The 18476-nt window shown below is 59.5% G+C and overlaps 3 protein-coding genes across 5 annotated transcripts; 2 read left to right on the top strand and 1 right to left on the bottom strand.

Annotated features, from left to right (window-relative positions):
• The first annotated feature begins 108 nt into the window (after window positions 1-108).
• STAR (steroidogenic acute regulatory protein) lies at window positions 109-4858 on the top strand. 3 transcript variants are annotated; one of them, XM_074928633.1, is made up of 8 exons: window positions 109-607; window positions 1709-1902; window positions 2441-2554; window positions 2830-2957; window positions 3038-3196; window positions 3684-3868; window positions 3959-4052; window positions 4129-4858. In XM_074928633.1, exons 2-8 carry the CDS (start codon window positions 1839-1841, stop codon window positions 4318-4320), a joined length of 936 nt encoding a protein of 311 aa, XP_074784734.1. In that variant the 5' UTR covers window positions 109-607; window positions 1709-1838; the 3' UTR covers window positions 4321-4858. The 3 variants fall into 3 exon arrangements, with proteins under 3 accessions (XP_074784734.1, XP_074784732.1, XP_074784733.1); XM_074928631.1 differs by lacking the exon at window positions 109-607 and having other exon boundaries at window positions 859-1902; XM_074928632.1 differs by lacking the exon at window positions 109-607 and having other exon boundaries at window positions 859-1902; window positions 4180-4852.
• A 38-nt stretch (window positions 4859-4896) lies between these two features.
• ASH2L (ASH2 like, histone lysine methyltransferase complex subunit) lies at window positions 4897-14265 on the bottom strand. Its single transcript, XM_074928625.1, has 16 exons — window positions 14126-14265; window positions 13747-13816; window positions 12836-12981; window positions 11977-12065; window positions 11568-11662; window positions 11341-11436; window positions 11035-11130; window positions 10734-10809; window positions 8570-8663; window positions 8038-8255; window positions 7688-7855; window positions 7152-7345; window positions 6621-6713; window positions 6174-6272; window positions 5844-5903; window positions 4897-5464 (listed from the first exon to the last, which is right to left on the bottom strand). Exons 1-16 carry the CDS (start codon window positions 14257-14259, stop codon window positions 5357-5359), a joined length of 1836 nt encoding a protein of 611 aa, XP_074784726.1. The 5' UTR covers window positions 14260-14265; the 3' UTR covers window positions 4897-5356.
• Window positions 14266-15490: 1225 nt separating this feature from the next.
• NODAL (nodal growth differentiation factor) lies at window positions 15491-17280 on the top strand. The gene is made up of 3 exons (XM_074928630.1): window positions 15491-15707; window positions 16113-16882; window positions 16964-17280. Exons 1-3 carry the CDS (start codon window positions 15491-15493, stop codon window positions 17114-17116), a joined length of 1140 nt encoding a protein of 379 aa, XP_074784731.1. The 3' UTR covers window positions 17117-17280.
• The last annotated feature ends 1196 nt before the right edge of the window (window positions 17281-18476 follow it).

Raw genomic sequence — 18476 nt, 5'->3', positions numbered from 1 at the left:
TTGGTTTTCTCACACACAACGGCGTGTCCTTGTGCCGAGGCCTTGTGCCCGGCGGCGCCTGCTCCCTCCGGGATAACCGCGGGCCCGGCTGGTTCGCAGCCGGGGGGTCTCCCCGGTGCTGTGTCCCCCGGCCGGGGGGCTCCAGCCGCCTCACCAGCAGGGCAGGGGGGCTGCGGGAGGGCCGGGGGGCGACACACCGTGCTGGAGGGTCTCCCCCACTTTCCCCAGGCACCCCAGACCCCGTTCACACACGCTCCAGGCTGGGGGGTCCCGGCAGCAGTTCAGGGATTTCAACCCCTCCTGATTTTTCCTCCCGCCGTGTGCAGGCGTATGGGGGGGCGGGTGGAGGAAGCTCAGCCCGAGCGAGAGCTGCGGGAGGGACCCCGGAATCGCTCCTGCGCGGGGCCGCGGCACCAGTGGGCAAGAGGGAGCGTGACTGCGGCGGGGCTTTCCCGATAAACCTTTGGGAAGGGGATGGTGCAGCTTCTGGCTTCCTCCTGGCCCCACCAGCATCGCCAAGGCGTCTTCTCTCGCACGTGGTGAACAGCAGCCCCGGCGAGGAAGAGGAGCTGTCCCGGGGCGCAGTGGGACCGTTCCCGGGTGGCAGGTAGGACCCGACTCATCCCGGGGGGCTCGACGGGCAGGCTGCGGGACGCGAGAGGCTCCCCGGGGCCCGGCCGCCGGCGCAGCGAGCGGTTGACCTCCCCCTTGGCCAAGTTGTTGCAACAGCGGGGAGGAAGGTCAGGTTCCCCGCAGGAGGGTGCAGGGGCTGACGTCAAAGGAAGCAGATGGTGATTCACGGGTTCTTGGGAGCGCTGGTCTCTGGGGCCGTAACTCATCCCAGAAATGTCATTTCATCCTTGAGCGTTATCGCTCCTCTGCCATCACCCACCGCTCCCAGCCCCGCGGCAGATAAACCGGCCTCTGGGGGAGGTACGAGGGCTGCCCTGTGCTCCAGGCCCAGGTTCTGCAGCTTTAATAATCTTAATATTCAGCTTTACGGAGGCCGAAGACGGGCTGCGCTCACGCGGGGCTCTGTGGGGTGAGAGGGAGGGCTGTGCGCCCTCCAAAGTACTTGTGTCCGTGCCAAGAAGCCTCCCTGGTGCTGCCCAACCGTGCACGGCCATCCCGGGTGTCCCCCGGTTCCCCCAGTCCCCCCCACCCTCATGGGGTTCAGGCTCGTGCACTGGGGCTCCAATGTGCCACCGCGGTGGGGTGCGGTCCCCTGGTTCTTGTGTCCAGCCTCAGCTGGGGTTGGGCTGAGCCTGGCTCCGGTTATTCCGGGATAGTTGTGCTGTGAGACGGTGTTGTCCCGCGTTATCCGTCGTTGTTGTTATCCGTCGTTGTTATCCGTCGTTGTTATCCGTCGTTGTTATCCGTCATTATCTGCCGTTGGCTGTCAGAACTGATCGTTATCCCCCGTGATCCGCGGGTGATGATGGAGCAGGTCCTCGTGGATTATCCCTGGCCCGGGGATCTCCCGCAAAGCACCGTGCGAGCGGGGCAGGGCGGCCGCGCCTCTGCCGGGGCCCCGGGGCTGGCCGGGCCCCACCGCGCCAGCGCCGAGCACCAGCACGTGTCGGCCCACGTGTGCGCGGCCGCTCGCCGGACACGACCCGTGGCCCCGGCAGCTGCGTGAGGAGCCGGGGCTGGCCTTGGCCCCCGGGGCCCTGTCGTAAGTGATGGCTCTTATCTCCCTGCTGACAAGCCAGCATCCTTCAGCCGGCGTACTTAAGGCCGAGCGCCCGGAGGGCCGGGGCAGAGGCACCCGCTCGCCGCAGACACCCGCTCGCCGCAGACACCCGCCCGCAGCCCGCGGCTCGCTCCGGCCCAGGGAGATGCTTCCCGCCACCTTCAAGCTCTGTGCTGCCATTTCCTACCAGAACCTGCGCAACATGACCGGTGAGGGGCCGGGGGGCCGGGCGAGCCCCTCTGCACGGGCTGCCTGCGGCGGGAGGGGGCTGGAGGCTCTGGGTTCGCTCTCCCCACCCCGTCCCATGGCGCTTTCTGGGGTTTGTGTTTTGTCTCCGTCGCCCTTTTTGCTACCAGGACTATTGCCGGGGTCTGGGGCGGAGCTGAATGCGGAGGGTCGCTGCAGGTAACGCTCCCGCTGGCTGTAAGAGTTTTATGTTCTTGCACTCCATTTCCTACGGCCTTTTCCGAGCATCCCCGCGATTGCTCCTCGGTATTTTTACGGCTCATCTGCTCCCCGCACGCTGCGTGGCTTAGCCTTGGAGCAAAGCCCGGGTTTGTGTAGGACTGCTTCTGTCCCAGAGCAGCGCTGGGGCAGTCGCCTGCTCTCTGCGCCTGTGGGGACTCCAGCAGAGGTGGCAAGCAGAGACTTTTTCAACGTCGTTATGTTTAAACAGGAAAAAGATAAAATAAATTAGCCAGCCCTCTGCGGTGCGGTGCTGGCGGGTGACGCGCTCTCTGCTCTCAGGTCTGAGAAGACAAGCTGCCGTTGCCATCAGCCAGGAGCTGAGCAAGCTGGCCTGCCGCGGCGCGGGGCCCAGCGCCTGGGTCAGCCAGGTTCGCAGGAGAAGCTCCTTGCTCAGTAAGTGACCAGCGGACGGGGCTCTGCCCCCTCCTGGGGGGGGGCGACCGTCAGGGCTCGGGGGAGGGCTTGGAGGAAAACCTGCTCGCAGGGAGCCTGGGCGTTTGCCAAAGAAAGGGCGAAGGCAGGCAAGCACCGGGAATTGATTTCCTTCTCCAGCCCCCGGGCAGGGAGAAGTGTATTTATTTGATGCAGATAAAGCTCATCTGGCGCGAGGGTGCGCTCGTCCGCGGCGCAGTGTCCTGACACTCCTGCTTCTGTCTGATCCCGCGCAGGCTCGAGGCTGGAGGAGAAGCTCTTCAGCGAGGTGGAGATGTCTTACATCAGGCAAGGAGAGGAAGCCCTCCAGAAGTCGCTCAGCATCCTGGGGGACCAGGACGGCTGGAAGACAGAGACGGTGCTGGTAGGGGCTCTGCTTGGCGGCAGCCTGACGCGCTCCTCCCGCACGCGGTCGTGGTGTTGACTCTGCGCCCCCCTCGCCAGGGTAACGGGGACAGAGTCCTGAGCAAGGTGCTGCCGGACGTGGGCAAGGTGTTCCGGCTGGAGGTGGTGGTGGAGCAGCCGCTGGCCGCGGTGTACGGCGAGCTGGTGGACAACATGGAGCAGATGGGGGACTGGAATCCCAGCGTCCAGCAAGTCAAGGTGGGAAGCGGCTGCCAGAGCCCAGCGCCGGGGCTCACACCCGGGGGCTGCCCCGGGAGGGCTGAGGAATCGCTCTGCCCATCCCAGCGGGAGCACAGGGATTGCTCCACATTTTTAAGGAAGGGAGAAGCCAGACTTTCTCTCGGCTGCTTCCTCCGTGCTGCAGCTGCTGCTCTGCGGGTGACGTGCTCCCACGTTACGGCGCCGCTGTCACCCGTCCCGTTACTGCAGGAGGAACAGCACCGTGCCCCAACAGGCAGGGACGAGCGTTTTGCTATTTCACAGCTTCTCTGGAATAAGAGAAGCATTGAGAGAAATACCTTCCCTTTGCAGATGTTGAAAAGTAACATTCTGCATTCTGGGATGAAGCAGATATTTGCCGGTTTTCTCCCAATAAATGCTGAGGTTTTGCATTTCAACACGTGAGCTGTCAGCCATCTTTGCAGCAGATGCTTCAAATTAACATTTTTAATTCTGAACTCTGCAGATTCTCCAGAAGATTGGGAAGGACACAGTGATCACCCACGAGAAGGCGGCCGCTACCCCCGGCAACGTCGTGGGGCCACGGGACTTTGTGAGCGTGCGGTGCTCCAAGAGACGCGGCTCCACCTGCGTCCTGGCTGGCGTGGCCACAACGCACAGGGCGATGCCGGAGCAGGAGGGGGTGGTCAGGTGAGCAGGCGCCTTTGGCAGGCACTTAGGGGGGTCCGGGGGGCGCGGGTGAGACGCGGCGCTCTGAGGGGGGCTCCTGTCCCCTTGCAGAGCCGAGAACGGCCCCACCTGCATGCTCCTGCGCCCGCTGCCCGGCAGCCCCTCGCACACCAGGCTCACCTGGCTCCTCAGCATCGACCTGAAGGTAAGTCTGTCCTGCAGCTCAGTCCGTCTGTCCTGCAGCTCAGTCCGTCTGTCCTGCAGCTCGGTCCGTCCTGCAGCTCAGGCCGGGCGGGAGGTGCAGCCCGGGCTCTCTCCTCTCCTCTCTGCAGGGTTGGCTGCCCAAGACCGTCGTCAACCAGGTCCTGGCCCAGACCCAGGTCGACTTCGCCAACCACCTCCGGCAGCGCCTGGCCCAGCCGCCACCTGCTGCCCCCCCTGAGGGGTGTAACAGGCAGAAGCATGTTAATTAACACGACCTTGGTTAATTAGCACAGGCTGTAAGAGTAGACACCACTAATTGGGAGAGTTTCAATCAATAAATAAACCAACCCTTATTTATTGAACCCAACTGAACTAGGGCCCCGGCTCAGTCAGCACCTGCTCGCTGTGCAAATGCAGGACCAGAACTCGGCGGGACGAAGTCAGCCCACCCTGCCCTGGCCCCGCGGAGCAGGAGCTGCCTCAGCCAGGCCCCTGCGCCCGCCCTGACCATTTAGTCTCAATGACTAAAGCAACCTTTGTGTAGTGGTGTCTCCTGTGGCTAACGAGGGAGGCAGGAGGACCAGCACATGCTCAGCTCCTCCCCTCAAAACACACGTTTTATTCCCTTCTCCCCCCACCCAGTGAAGCAGCTCTAATTTATTTTTCCTGTACAGCCACATACGACATGTCAAACTATTTATTGACTCAAAGCTCTGCAGTGATGATCATGTACAACCTGTCAAGGAGAGCGTCAGCTTGAGAGATCTCTACCGTGTAGCTGCTTTGAGTTTAAATCTCCTTTGTCACGAGATAAAAGAGAAAAAAACAAAACAAAAACACACACAGAAGAGTTAAAGCCTTTATTTTTAAACTGGCTTCCAGTTTGTGGGAGGGGGAAAAAAAAAAATAGTTTGGACAGAAGCCCAAATTTCAGTCTTCCATGCAGTAGTCTTGTAACGACACCCTCCCTGGGCTGGGAGCTGGGGGGTACAGTCAGCCCCCCCAGCTGAGCAGAAGGGGGGTGCTGCTGTACCCCGCGTAGGCACAGCGGGCAGGGGCAGGTCCAGCCCGCGCCGGCTGCCGAGGGATGGGGGCAGCAGCGGCCGGGACACCGGGGGGGGTCACTGAGGGCTGGGGGAGATGCCCAGGACCAGCACAGCACCCACCCCGTGGGGGGGACACAAGGCAGCGGCAAGGCCCTGGGACACCCGCCCCCAGGACGGCTTGGGGGTGTCCGCTGGTCGGTGCTTGCTCCGAGGGGCACGTGTTCCTCGAGAATAAAACCCCCGGGCCGCGGCTGGTCCCTCAGGGCTCCCAGGGGGGGCTGCGCCGCCCGTCCACCTCCGTCTCCACGTGGTAGAGCACGTCAGCCAGCGTGTGCTCCACCACCGCCCCCCAGCCCATGTCGCTCATCTGCGGGACGGGAGGAGGGGACAGGCTCAGGACCAGGAGGGACAGGCCCTGTCCCAGGGGCCAGGACTGCTTCCCTCCTCAAAACACTGGGGGGACAGGGGGGGGAGCTTCCAGGTGTTCCCTTAAACCAGAATTCAGCCTCTTACTGATAAAAGAGGCTAAACCAGGCAAGAACAGGGACTTTATCTGTCAACAGGAACAAGACTGGTTAAAATTTAGCTAAGGTGTTTGTTAGGCTATCTGTCCTTAAATAATTTTAAATGCAGTCTGAGTCCAAAGCCTGAAGTGGATGGATAGAGCCTTGGTATAAATCAACACCCACCCCCTCTGGTTTAAACACTTGAAGGGGGTGGGGGGAGAAGCTTCAGTTCTTACTCACCGGACGGTAAGTGATATCTCTGGGTGGATACTTGAAATACGGCCCAAAGTTTATAGAAACCTGTGGAAGGCACGGTTGTCGTGAGCGCAGGAAAACCAGGCCAATTGCTTTAGTCTAGGCCCTCGCCCCCTCCTGCTCCTGAGCCTGCCCGCGCCCCCTGCGAGCCCACGGAACATCCCGGGCAGGGTTTGGTAACGTCCCATCACCCAGCAGCCTTGGCCCAGAGTCGCTTCGCTGACGGAACTCCCACCTTCCCCTCCCGGACACACTCCCCCCGTTACTAAAACCACGGCGGGCTTCGGAACCACCTTTCGGAGCCACGTTACTCACCGTGCAGCCTTTGTACAAAGAGATAGCGGGAAAATAAACCCCTTCAAAGATGTCTTTAAAGGCAATTCCTTGGCTGGCACCGTTCTTGAAGAATATTATCTGAGAGAAAAAGCGAAGAGGTTTCTTCCACTGATGCCAACACATTCGTGACCTTGTTGTGGGTGACGCAGCGACCCTCGAGGGGGCTCAGCCTGCGCGGCCCCTTCCCCGACGCCAGACCACCGGTTTGGTGCCAGCAACAACGTTACAAGCAAAGGGCACAGCTGGTTTGTTAACTTCACATTTATTGCTTTAATAAAAGCATTCCTGGTTTTGATGAGGAAGTAACGATCGGCCTCCCTCTGTGCTCATTAAATGCAAGCAATTAATACACACAATAAGCTGGTCTCAGCAGGCTCTCCACTCCTCCTAAGCTCTGCATCCTCCACCTACCACCTCTTCACTCACCTGGCTCCCGGGTGCTTGCTTTAGGCTCTTCTCTGCTTTGTCCACAAAGTCCTTCTCTTCAAAGTACAGGTAGCTTTTGAATTTGATCAGAGCCTGGAATATCAGAAAACAGCCACTTCAGAAACAAGCCAGAGCTACCTTTAGTGACAGACTAGAGCGCGGGAGGCCTACGGGAGCCCTGCGCTGGGACGGGGGGGCCTGTCATGTCAGAGCCCCCGCGCAGAGCGATTCACACGCCTCAACTATGTGAGAGCCAGGAGGGGAAGAGAAGACGAAATGAGATGGGGGCGATCTCGCTCAGCAACCCAGGCAGAGCCTTCCCCTGCAGAACCCCTGGGGGGGTCCTGGGTGTTTTGTTTTCCTGAGATCAACAAGATGCACACTTTGGATCTCTCCACGATGAGCAGCAGTGGTGCCGGGAGGTAGGATGGGAAGGATGCGCCCCAAGGGGGCAGAGTTGAGGCTACAGCAACCTGTCTTCCACTTGCCCCCCAGCCAACGCTTAACCTGATCGTGGACTCCACACCTCACCTTATCTTTGTAAGTGTCGGGCAGGGATTTGGCAGTCTCGGTATCTTCTGGCAGACTGATGTAAAATCCCAGAATGTCACCCTGCCCGTAGCCAGATGAATAGTGTTTCCCTATCGACTGGTGAAACTTTGTTCCCTTTTTGCTGCGCCAGGAGTAACTGAACTTGTCATATCCCAGGGGTGCCTGGAGGTTCCCTGCAGAGACCGACGTTTCTTCGTGAACACGGAGCGGAGCAGGAGCAGCCCTGCCCGTCCCGCTTCACGGTTTGGAACAGCAATTCCGTGCAGTTAACAAATAAAACTGCCGTTAGTACAAATGTGTGGACCACAGCGAGGCCAAGAGTGCAATAGCATAGAGGATCCACCCGTAGGGCAGTTCTGCAGGGCTGAGATCCCCTTCAGGAAGGGCTTCCCCTCAGGAAAAGCAGCGAAGTCAAGCTGAGCACAACTGGCCCTCCTCAGGTCTAAATTACTGGGGGAAGAAATACAGAACCGGCTGGAATCCACTGCTAAGAAATATTTAGTAAAATTATTTACCTAATGGCTGCGACCAGCCTAATCTGGCAGCTGTGTCCGGAGGCATCTTGTCCATGGATATTTCGAAGTACCAGGCCCCTTTGCGCACCCCGTGCGAGGCTCGGACCATGGAGTAGCCCTTCTCGCCGACCACCGTCAGTCTGTCGTCAGAGATCTTCAACTGCGGAGCTGCGGCGACAGAAGTCGGCGTGAGCAGTTCTTTTGCCGCCTCCAGCACGTGGCCGTGTCGGAGGGCAAGTGAACCCCCGGGGGGGTTGAGCATTCCCGCCTCCCGCGGCCGTGACGCGCCCACGCCGGGAGCTGGGGGCTCCCGAGGACGCCCCTCGCGGGAGGAGCTGCCCGCGCCCTACCTCGGTCGTGCAGCGCCAGGAGCACCCGCTCGTAGAGGCAGGCTCTGTAGAGGTCCCCGGGAATTGGTTTTCCTGCCCAACAATCCAGCTCCAGTTTCTCCGGGTCGGGCGCGTGGGGGTCGGGCTCGGCCAGGATGTAGCGGTATCCATCTTTGTTAAAGGGGTGCTCCAAGGGGTACCCGTGGGGGGGCAAACGCTGGGCGGAAAACAACGGGTCGCTGTGAAACACAAAAACTACAGGTTGGCACCTCCCGGTGGCTACGGCTCAGTCACGGGATACCCCCGGAGCCCAGGGCCCCGCCGCGCTCCGCTCCCCAGCGAAGGGGGCGCGGGCTCCTCACTACAACCACCACACCCCCACCTATTTCTAGGTATTTCTAGCACGTGACCTACCAGCAGCACCACGCGGTTCTACGCGGGCACGACTCCGCACAGATCTACCGAGGGCAGGGGCGTGCGGCCGCTGGAGGCATCAGAAGCCAAGCGGAGCCGCCCCCCGCGCGCGGAGCCCCCGCGGCACCTTTCCTCGTACCTTCTGGTCTTCTTGGCCGTGCCCGTGGTGCCCCCGTCCTGCTGCTTGCGCTTCGCCCCCCGGCCCTTCCCGCTGCCGCCGGCCGCGATCCCCCCTGCGCAGAGACAGCGGCGCGTGAGGCGGCTGGTGAGCGGAGAGAGCCCGTGAGCACGGCATCTCCACAGCAGGAAGGGGCAGGAGCAGCCAAATCAAACCAGTTCATGAGCTCCGGTACCTTCCTGCACAGTGACACGGGAGACACTTTACTGGGAGTGGGCGGAGCAAAATCCAGACCTCGCATAGCTGCTACTCAACTTCTGAAACGTCTGGATTTAGAGCGGGAGCTAAGCGAGATTTATCAACAAAATGAGCTCAACTCAAGCTCTTAAGGTGAGAATTAAGAATCTTTTCTGTCATCAGATCTACAGACAGCAGCGTGGGGATCCACTTCAAGAGCACGACTGTTTGCTTCCATGGAGATTCCAGTCACAGTTCAAAATTTAATTTCTGCAAAAGCAGCAGAAAACCCAACCTACAGCACACACCCGCTGATCTGAAGCAAAGTCGCCATCCCAGTGACACGCTCTGCTGGAGAAACACTCTGACAGCAATAAGCCAGAAGCATATCACATTAATTTTCCCATCTATAAATGAAAACAATACACCTAAGTTGAGGAAAAATGAAAAGCAAGGGAGGTGTTTCTCTTCAGTATTACCAAAACCAGTGCTAGGACTGAGCTGTTCCGTATTACGGCACCCAATTTTTACTCATAAATGTAACTGGAGTGTAGGTAAAGTTACATGCCAAATGCAATCAGACTAGATCAGTGTAACATTTTAAACCATTAAACTGTATAGGCACTTAGTAATCACCATTACACTATTTCAGAAAAGATCACTGTTGATTTACAGAGATAACTACAGAATTTCTAAGCACTGCAGATAAACACCTTTACGACCTGCACACTGTTGGAACTAGAAACAGTCGGCTTTTAAAGGATCAGCGTTCCCTTATGGTGTAAGGCCACCGAAGGAATACCATATTCTGCACAAACATGACATGATCTCAGCCGCACTGAGTTTCAGCGCAGGTAAGTGTTTAAGCTCTCCAGTTTGTCATCACTTACTTGCCTAAAAAACCCCCAAAGTCACATCGCATCAGCTCGCAGACTCAGACCACTTATTTAGGTATTAAAACTGCAACAGCTTCAGGTCAAATCAAAGTGAAGCACGTACGTAAGTGAAAATAAAACTTTAAACCAGTCAAGTGGGGCAGAATATGATATTTAAAAGCTTCTAACTGCTAAAGATTAAGAAGTGGAATAGTTGTTTTGTACTGAAGTATTATTGCAATCACACCAGGGCACACTTTGGGGTTTTAATTAACTTTAGCTTCTAAGAGAACTGAGCAAGAAAGCTTTGCAAACAATAATACTTAAGTTTTAGAAGCTGAAAGGTAAATATTCACCTCCCAAAGAGGCTCCATCTGTAAGAACAGAAGTGGCACCACATATTTGTCAAATCTTCCAGAAATTAAACAAAAAACAACCAGTGCATAAAACGGAGACAAGGCAGCCCTGGGTAGCTACAGCCCTGTTCTAAGGAGCCCCCAACACCCCCTGCCAGGTACTACCTGAACGTGTTTAACAGCCGTGGAGCCTCACACACCACGAAATCTCATCGGCAGTTAACGTTACCACTCAGGTTACTACCAGTGGGAGACAGCAAAACCACTACCAGTAAGATTCCCCTCGGGAATCTCGGGGAGCTACGGGAAGTCGTCAGCGCAGCCGTCACCCACGAGCTGTGATTATAAAGTATAACAGATACTTTCCTCAACTTCTTTCAAATCTCAGAGTGAGGGAAACAGGGAATATGAATAATACAAGTAGGTAAATTAAAATCATTATGGAGGAAAACTGACAAGCTCAGCTTTCTTGCAAATATCCTGAGTTAGCTGGCTGTCCTGAAAAATCTGAACCTTCACAAGGAGTAAAATTAATCCATCTCTACAGAAAGGCACGGTGAGACTGGCTGAACGTGTTGTCAACACAATAAAACCTGTCCTGAGCTGAGCTTAACTGCAGCATCTCATCTGATGGAACCACACAGACTCCCAGCTACAGGGCTGGGAAAACACAGCCCAGTCTCAAATAGTCACAAGCCACCTGATGAAAGAACTTGCCATTTAAGTTCCCGCTGGTGGATACAGCATTGTTCTGTTTCTGGTTGTCATACGCAGGACCAATATTGGCAAGATCCTGAAAGAGATCAAAAGAATCTGCAGTATAGACTCGGTCAGACTCACCACTCGGAGCCTGAACTCGGCACCTGCGGGCGCCGGAGCCTCCAGCACCTCGCTCGGCCCAGCACAGGCTCTGGTGTGACCCAGCTCAGGTGACTGAGCAAAAGGCACCCGGAAAAAGGCCCCGCTCCCTCCTCTCAGCCCCCCGCAGCTCGCTTTACCTCCAGCTCTAATTACATACTTGGTCTAGAAGCCCAAACTTGGGGTAATCTTCTTCGGGGTCTTTACTCCCTGGGTCCGGATGCTCTTTCACCAAGAACACATCCCTTTCCTTGCACTGAGGCAGGGGAGGAGTTTAAGTTACAGAAGGTAAGATAGTGACAAGTTCATTAACAAGCGTTTAAATCATGGTACTTACTATTAGTAGGTGTATCAACTACATAAGAAACATAAGAATCTTCACCATTTGGCTCTAAGTCCAGACCTCAGCAAACACAAATGTACCGTTCGCAGAAAATCCTCCACAAATTCCACTCCAAATACTTACCATAGTTTTGACAATATTATTAGGCCAAGTCATTTTCCCAGGTCTCTGTCGTGTTGTCATACACTCCCAGTATTTATCAATAAACGGGATAATGTCCTAAAAAAATAAAATCAAACTGAGTCTCGACAGTGCGGCCCGAAAGCCTCGCTGCCAATATTTGTTTGAACTTGCCCTTCACTGAAATCTTAGCTTACGTAAACGCGTGAGGATTTCCACAACAGCCATACCTTATCTTTTGAGAACATAGTTTTCGGGTGCTCATCTTGTGTCCTCGACTGCCACGTTAAGTTGGCCAGAGCGCTAAGGCACATTTCCTTGAGATCTGAAAAACAAACACACGCCCACGGAGGCCGCTGTTACGGTACAGCACCACGCCGTCTCGGGCAACAGCAAAACCCTCACAAGTTCTGGCCAAACTCAGCAGCTCTCACCAAACAGAAGATTTTCATCCTCTTGATAAGTTATCCCAAACTAGCAAAAAGTTTTCAGAACAAGCTGAACATGCTTTTTGCCCATATGGGATTCTTTTGGTCATTTTTCAAGAGTTTCAGCGGAACCCTCCCACCGACTTCAGGTAAAACAAAGCCTCCACAATTATCTTGCACAAAACGTCAACAAACGTGCTGCCGCGCTTACTCGCTTGTTTTCTTAAGAAATACGTGTTCCCACTGTGATGGCAAACGTTGCAGTGGAAGCTGTAGTTGGTCATGAAAGGCAGACAGGATCTGGAAAAGAGCACGTCCATTTGTAAGTGCTGGTGCACACCTCACTACGTCAGGGTAAGAAATTAATTATTCTTTACTAGATTGGGTTAAGAAATTAATTATTCCAGGCTAAGAAACTAATTATTCTGTCTAAACATCTTCAAAGGTTCAATGGTATTTTCATCAAATTAGATTTACCCTGGGCAGCAAGAAAAGCCACAAAGCTCTTAAGAAAAATGTAAGCAAGCGTCATCATCTTGGTTTAGAGTCCTGAAATTCATCCAGCAAAATAAGAGACAATAACACAGAAGATCTGGACAAGGAGCTCCATCTGAGTCAATTATTTTAACGGGAAGTCAACAGTACTTTTTAGAGACAAAATATTACCAAAAACGTTCAGTTTTTAACAAGTCTAAGGTCAGTACCACATAGGTTCTGGAAAGAAAGCTGAATTTTCTTTTCACTTACAGGAAGATTTTTTGTTCACACCAATTGAAAGTGTCTGTTGAAGCCCCCTCTGCTTTTCAAATAACATTTACGGGCCCCTAAAGCACGAAGTCCAAGGGTGGCTCTGACAGTCCTGAGGTCGGGACAAAGATTATTTTTAAAGCCACAAGGTACAAACACAAACACTTTTTGCTGTGCTGGGTAAAGCTGCTGTTAGTCACAGAACTCGCTGGCTTCCTAGTGCCCAGGGACCTGGGCAGGGTCCTGGCCCTTGAGAATTTACACTCCAAATTCTTTTTTGCTAAGCAAAGTCTGAGGCCCAGCGTTAAGCAGAGCTTACGCACGTGGTGTCGATGCCGAAGGTGTCTGCCGTGAACCACTTGGTGCAAATCCCACACTGCAGCTCGATCTCCCCGAGCTGCCGCCCGTTTTCTTCGTCCACTGAGCCTGCCTGAGCGTCCAGGACTTCGGAGCTGTCCCCGGCAGCTTCCTACAACCAGAGCAGAGCAGCAAACTTGGGACTGGCTTAAAGACTGACTGAACCAGAGAGGAAAGAAGCTTTGGGCAGCAACCTGTTGAGAGAGGTGAATTTAGAGGGAATACATTTTTTTCTTTCCCCCCTAACACACAGCCATGCTGAGTGAGCTGGAACTATTCTGTAGATTCACTTAGAACTAGTCAGACAGGTGAGGATTTAATTTCCAATTTATTTCTTCAAGGAACTAAAACTAGAACTAGCAGGATGGAAAGTCCTCATCTGAGCCACAGGAACGTGTTCAGATTTTGGTTTCTGAATAACTAACTACCTTCTTACCGTCTAGATCTTTGTCTTACCCCTGACTTAGTAATCTTGGAAAACTGAGGATGCTTATTAGTCCTGACACGTCAGGCATGGCCAGACATCTGCTTGTTAAATAGAAACATTTTATCTCCTGAAAAAATTTCTCTATACTTGCCCATTTTCTAGGCTACGTACAACCTGTGACTGCCTTACGCCTTTGCATCTCCCCTGTCACCTGTGCATGGCTACCAGGTAAGAATCCTTTGGGAAAAGGTGCTGGTGGCGAGGGGAAAAAAATAAAAACAAACAAGAAAACAAACCAACGGCTGAAGGAAGAGGGCTACAGCGTGATGAAGAGGCGGCCCAAGGCCAAGCCTCAACCCCGGCCCGCAGGCACCCCCAGGAGGGAAGGCCGGCGGGCAGGGCCCCCCCAGGAGGCTGCAGCCTCCGCCGGCCCCAGCCCCGGCCACGTACCAGCGCGTCCTTCCCGTTGGCCGACTCCGTGTCCAGAGCGGCGGCGACATCGACCATGGCGGCATCTCCCCTGCGGAGCAGAAATGAGATCCAAAGGGCCCCGGCGGAACGGGGCTGCGGCACAGCCCGGGCCCGGCCTCCGGGGGCGACCGGGGGGGCGCCGGGGCCTCCCGGCAGCGCGGGCCGGGGACCCTGAGCGCGCCCGGTGTCCCCGGGGCAGAAGCGCCACCCAGAGCCCCGCGGCTTCCCGGGGGAGGGCGCGGGGGCCTCCCCTCGGCACCCCCGTGGCTTCCAGGGTAACGGCGGAGAGGCCCCCGCTGACCCGCACGGCCCCCGGGGTGCGCGGGGAGCCCGGCCCCGCGGGCAGGGAGGGGCCTACCCGGTCTCGGCGTCGGTAACGCCCGGCTCCGGCGGGGCCGGAGGCTCCGCGGCGGGAGGCTCCGGGGGGGGCTCCGCACCCTCGGGCGCGGGAGGAACGACCCCGGCCGCGGCCGCCGCCGGCGCTGCCGCCATTTTCCGCCGCGGCCGCCGCTCTCGCGAGAAGACGCCGCTCCCGCGAGACTCCCCCCCCCCCGCTTTAAGGGGCAACGGCCGCGGTGGGGCCCGGCGCGGGGCGGCGCCACCTGCCGGCGGGAAGGGCCCGGCCGTGACGTCACCCCGCCCGGCCGTGACGTCACCCCGGGACCGCCTGGCAGCAAGGCGCGAAGCTGACCTGGGGCGGGGGGAAGAGCCCCCGCGCCAGCACTTGTCCCCGCCGGGAGCAGGTGCCCCCCGTTCCTCTCTCTGGCCCCGGCCCCCCGCCGCACGGGCGGGCCCCGAGTGGAGGTTTCGCACGTTTCTCCCCCAGAAGAAGGGGCGTGGCCCCGCCAGCCGCCGCTCTGCCAACCCCTCCCCACCGGGGACCCCCCCTCTCGGCTCCTCGCACCTCCCCGGGGGCCGGGGGGGACGCGCAGCCCCGTGTCCCCACGGCCACTCCCGCTCCCGCCGCAGCCGCGAAGGTTCCTCAGGGCAGGGGGGTCGCCCGCCGCATCCCTCCGCCCGCCCCGGCGGCGCCCCCGGGCCCCCAGCGATGGGCTTTGGGCAAGGCGCACCCGGGGGTGGTGCCACCCCCCGCGCCGGCATCCCCCCCCCCAGCACCCGGCGGTACGAGCCCCCTCGTCCCGTGCCCTCGGTGCGGCGGGGCGGGCGGTGCTCAGCACCCTCCGCCCTGGTCCCGCTCCGGGCGGCGCTGGGAGAAGGGGAAACCGAGGTGGGGGCAGAGCCCCTGCGCAGACGGGGGTGGCGTCCACGGGAACCCCCGGTCCCGGCCCCTTCTGCAAGGAGCGGGACGGGGTGGGTGGGGAGGGGGCGCTGGGACCACCCATCCCCCAGGGCTCAGCGCAGGGGACAGCGGTGTCCCCGCACAGCCAGGGGGTGGCCGCCCCCCCCCGGCAGGGCAGGGCTGGCGGTGGGGACGAGCCCGGGGGGGGATGGATGGAGAGAGGGACGGGGAGAGGGAGGGATGGGCAGGGCTGGAGGCGGGGGGGGGAGATGGGGAGAAGGACGGAGGGAGAAAAGAAGGGGCAGGGGAGATGGAAATGGGGAGGGATGGTGGGGGGCAGCTGGGGGTGGAGGGGACGGGGGATGGAGATAGGGACGGAGGGAGGGAGGGGGCCGGGGCGCGGGGAGGGGGCTGCCGGGGCCGCCCGGGGCGGCGCTCGGGGCCGCGGTACAAATAGGGCGGCTGCGAGCGGCCCCTGCAGCCATGCGGGACCCGCTGCGCTCCGCGCCCGCGCTGGCGCTCTGCGCCCTCGCCCTGCTCCGCCTGGGCTGCGCACCCACCCGCGCACCCACCCGCGCACCGACCAGCGCACCCACCCGCGCCCCGCCGCGCTGCCCCCCGCTGATGCTGCAGCTGCTCCGCGCCCCTCCCGCCCCGCTCCGCGCCGCCGCCGCCGCCGCCCTCAGCCTCTCCCCGCACGGTGAGTGGGGCCGCGGCCCCGACCATCCCTGTCCCGGGACCCGCATCGTCCCCGGGACCCGCACCATTCCCGAGCATCCCGGGACCGACACTGTCCCCGGGACCCGCATCATTCCTGAGCATCCCGGGACCGGCACCGTCCCCGAGCATTCCTGTCCCGGGACCCGCATCGTCCCCGAGCATCCCTGTCCCGGGACCCGCACGGTTCCCAAACATCCCTCTCCCCGGGACCGGCACCTTCCCCGAGCTCCCCTGTCCCGGGACGGGCGGTACCCGGTGCTCTCGCCGGCTCTCGGGGTGCATGCGGGTGCTTTCCGCGCCGCTCGGGCCCCGGCGGCAGCGCGGGGGGGCACCGTCCCTGTCCCCGGCAGAACCGCGCTGGCCTCACCCCGCGCCGTCCTTCCAGGCTCCCTGCAGAACGGCTCCCGCTGGGCGCTCGCCTTCGACATGTCGTCCCTCTCCAGCAGCCAGGAGGTGAGTCTGGCCCAGCTCCGCGTCCTCTCCCCGGCCCGCGACGTCTCCCTGGACATCTACCACAGCCGGCGGCGGCGGTGCCGGGCCGGGGGGGCCTGCGCCCCCCAGCTCTTCCTGGGCACCGTGGCCGGCAGCGCCGCTTCCACCCAGGCCTCCTGGAAAGTCTTCGAGGTCACCAACCTGCTCCGGTCCTGGCTCCACCAAGCCGTGGCCCCTGGGCACCACGGTCCCACGGGAAGGGAGGCGACCGGATTGGCCGCCCCGGCCACCACCGCCATGCGCTTGCCCCCCTCGAGTGACGCTGGCCACAGCGAGCCAGCCCTGCCCCAGGACGTGACGGACAGAGTCCTGCTGCTCGTCTTCTCCAAGGACAAGTCTCCGGGAGGCCACAGCCTCATCAGGACAGCCGAGACCTCCAAGCACGTCATGCATGACAGCGGCTCCCAGGGCGCGGGGACCCGCCGGCACCGCAGGACCAGGAAGGAGAAGCAAAGGATCAAAGCGAGCGATGCCGCCGCGGCCGCCCCGGGGGAGGAGGGCAGGTCCTTGTGCAGGAGGGTGGACATGATGGTGGACTTCGAGCAGACGGGCTGGGGCAGCTGGATCGTCTACCCCAAAAAGTACAACGCCTACCGCTGCGAAGGGCTGTGCCCGTCGCCCGTGGACGAGACCTTCAAGCCCACCAACCACGCTTACATACAGGTAAGAGGGGGGGGCTGCTGCCCCGCGCCCCCCGGCCCGCGGCGGGGGCTGATGCTTTGCCCTTCCCGTGTCTCCCCGCAGAGTTTGCTGCAGCTCTACAAGCCCAACCAGGTGCCGTGCCCCGCCTGCTCCCCGGTCAGGATGAGTCCCCTCTCCATGCTCTACTACGAGAAAGGCGAAATCGTCGTCCGTCACCACGAGGACATGATCATCGAGGAGTGCGGCTGCAACTGAGGCCCGCTCGTCCCCGCCGGGAAGGGGCCTGCCTCTGCCCAGAAAGTGTCCCCGAGGACTGGCCGCCCAACCCGCGTCCAGCAACACGCAGACTGGGGCGTCTCTGAAGCCCACGAAGCTCTGGCTGTGCCAGGAGAGGAGTGGCGTGCCCGGGCGTTAGTCTGCGGCGCTGCACGGCCACGGCGCGTGGACGGATCCCGGCTCCGTGCGGGAGAGGCCGTCAGACGCCTCCGGCAGCGCCGGGGCAGCGGGTGCCCGACGGCTGCGTTTATCTGGGAGCCACGGTGCTGGCGTGTGCCGGGGCAGCCGGGGGCTGGTGCTGCACCACCGGGGCGCGGGGCTGGGGCCGCCGCAGCGTCGCTCCCCGCCACGACAGAGCCCGCGGCGACACGAACCGCCGGTAGCTCCGGGCTCTCGGCGGGACGCGGCAGCGCCGGTGTCCGGCCACACTGAGCGTCCGCACCGTCGGGATTTTCAATCTCCCCTGGGGTTTAGGCGTTTCTCTTAAGACTTCTATTATATTTCTATTAAAACTCTACCGGATTTGTATCACAATTAAGCCAACTTAATGCGTCAGCCTGATGTCCAGAGCCTGGAGCAGGCAGGGGTTTGTCACAGCCCGCTCCTGCCCTGCCCCGCGGGGCTGAGTGTGGCCCCGGGAGCCACAGACCCCGGAAAGACCGTCGGGGAGGCAGCGACCTCCATCACAGCCGCTCCTCGCCCGGGACCACACAGGCAGTGACGCAACAGATGGACCCGGGGCTCCCACATCCCTCTCCGAAGCACCGTGTGTTCGCCAGGAGCTGCAGAGGGTCTGCACGGGCAAACGAGATGCCCCTGGCAGCAAGGCAGCCCCGCGGTTGGTCTCGGGGGGGGTCTGAGTCCCCCCAAAACCCTCCTACCTGCCCTGAACAGGGCTCACACGCTGCTTTCCTCTGTAAAACCACGGCTTTGCTCAGACCTTTTCCACCACTCGCTGGATGGGGCGGTAATGAAAAGGTGATGGTTGTATAATTCTTTAATAAATTATATATATTAAAACTACCTGGTAGATTCTGCTGCTTTCCACAGCCCGTTTCTGCTGCTGAAAGGTCTGTCAGCACAGATTCCCCCCGTCTCTCTGTGCATCTGCTGCACCCAGAGGTTCTCCCTGCTCCGGGGTCGTCTCTGGCTGCAGCAGCTCCGTTACCACCCAGTGTTACCAGTGAAACCAGTAACACCCAGAGCGGGTGGGCTGCTACTGGAACTTGCCAGAGCAACGGGGTCCCCTCGGACGGTGCAAAAGATGCTCGACAGCTCCGTGAACAGGAAAGTTGGTGTGAGATAAGGAAGAAGCTGCCCCCACCCTGATGGGGGGTTG

The sequence above is a fragment of the Athene noctua genome, chromosome 28, assembly GCF_965140245.1.
Source record: "Athene noctua chromosome 28, bAthNoc1.hap1.1, whole genome shotgun sequence".
In the NCBI taxonomy this organism is placed as follows: Eukaryota; Metazoa; Chordata; class Aves; order Strigiformes; family Strigidae; genus Athene; species Athene noctua.
Note: the sequence above shows the minus strand (reverse complement) of the source record. Positions and strands in the feature narration are given on the sequence as shown.

What these genes read in the sequence shown, in the direction of transcription:
- STAR (XM_074928631.1), top strand. Translation starts at nt 1,683, where the DNA reads ATGGCTCTTATCTCCCTGCTGACAAGCCAGCATCCTTCAGCCGGCGTA. An exon ending in GAGCAGGAGGGGGTGGTCAG is followed by an intron (nt 3,869 to 3,958) that starts GTGAGCAGGCGC and finishes GTCCCCTTGCAG; the next exon opens with AGCCGAGAACGGCCCCACCT. An exon ending in TCCTCAGCATCGACCTGAAG is followed by an intron (nt 4,053 to 4,128) that starts GTAAGTCTGTCC and finishes TCCGTCCTGCAG; the next exon opens with CTCAGGCCGGGCGGGAGGTG.
- ASH2L (XM_074928625.1), bottom strand. Translation starts at nt 14,259, where the DNA reads ATGGCGGCAGCGCCGGCGGCGGCCGCGGCCGGGGTCGTTCCTCCCGCG. An exon ending in GTTACCGACGCCGAGACCGG is followed by an intron (nt 13,817 to 14,125) that starts GTAGGCCCCTCC and finishes TCTGCTCCGCAG; the next exon opens with GGGAGATGCCGCCATGGTCG. An exon ending in CACCAGCGGGAACTTAAATG is followed by an intron (nt 8,664 to 10,733) that starts GCAAGTTCTTTC and finishes GTCTCTGCGCAG; the next exon opens with GGGGGATCGCGGCCGGCGGC.
- NODAL (XM_074928630.1), top strand. Translation starts at nt 15,491, where the DNA reads ATGCGGGACCCGCTGCGCTCCGCGCCCGCGCTGGCGCTCTGCGCCCTC. An exon ending in CCTCAGCCTCTCCCCGCACG is followed by an intron (nt 15,708 to 16,112) that starts GTGAGTGGGGCC and finishes CCGTCCTTCCAG; the next exon opens with GCTCCCTGCAGAACGGCTCC. An exon ending in CCAACCACGCTTACATACAG is followed by an intron (nt 16,883 to 16,963) that starts GTAAGAGGGGGG and finishes GTCTCCCCGCAG; the next exon opens with AGTTTGCTGCAGCTCTACAA.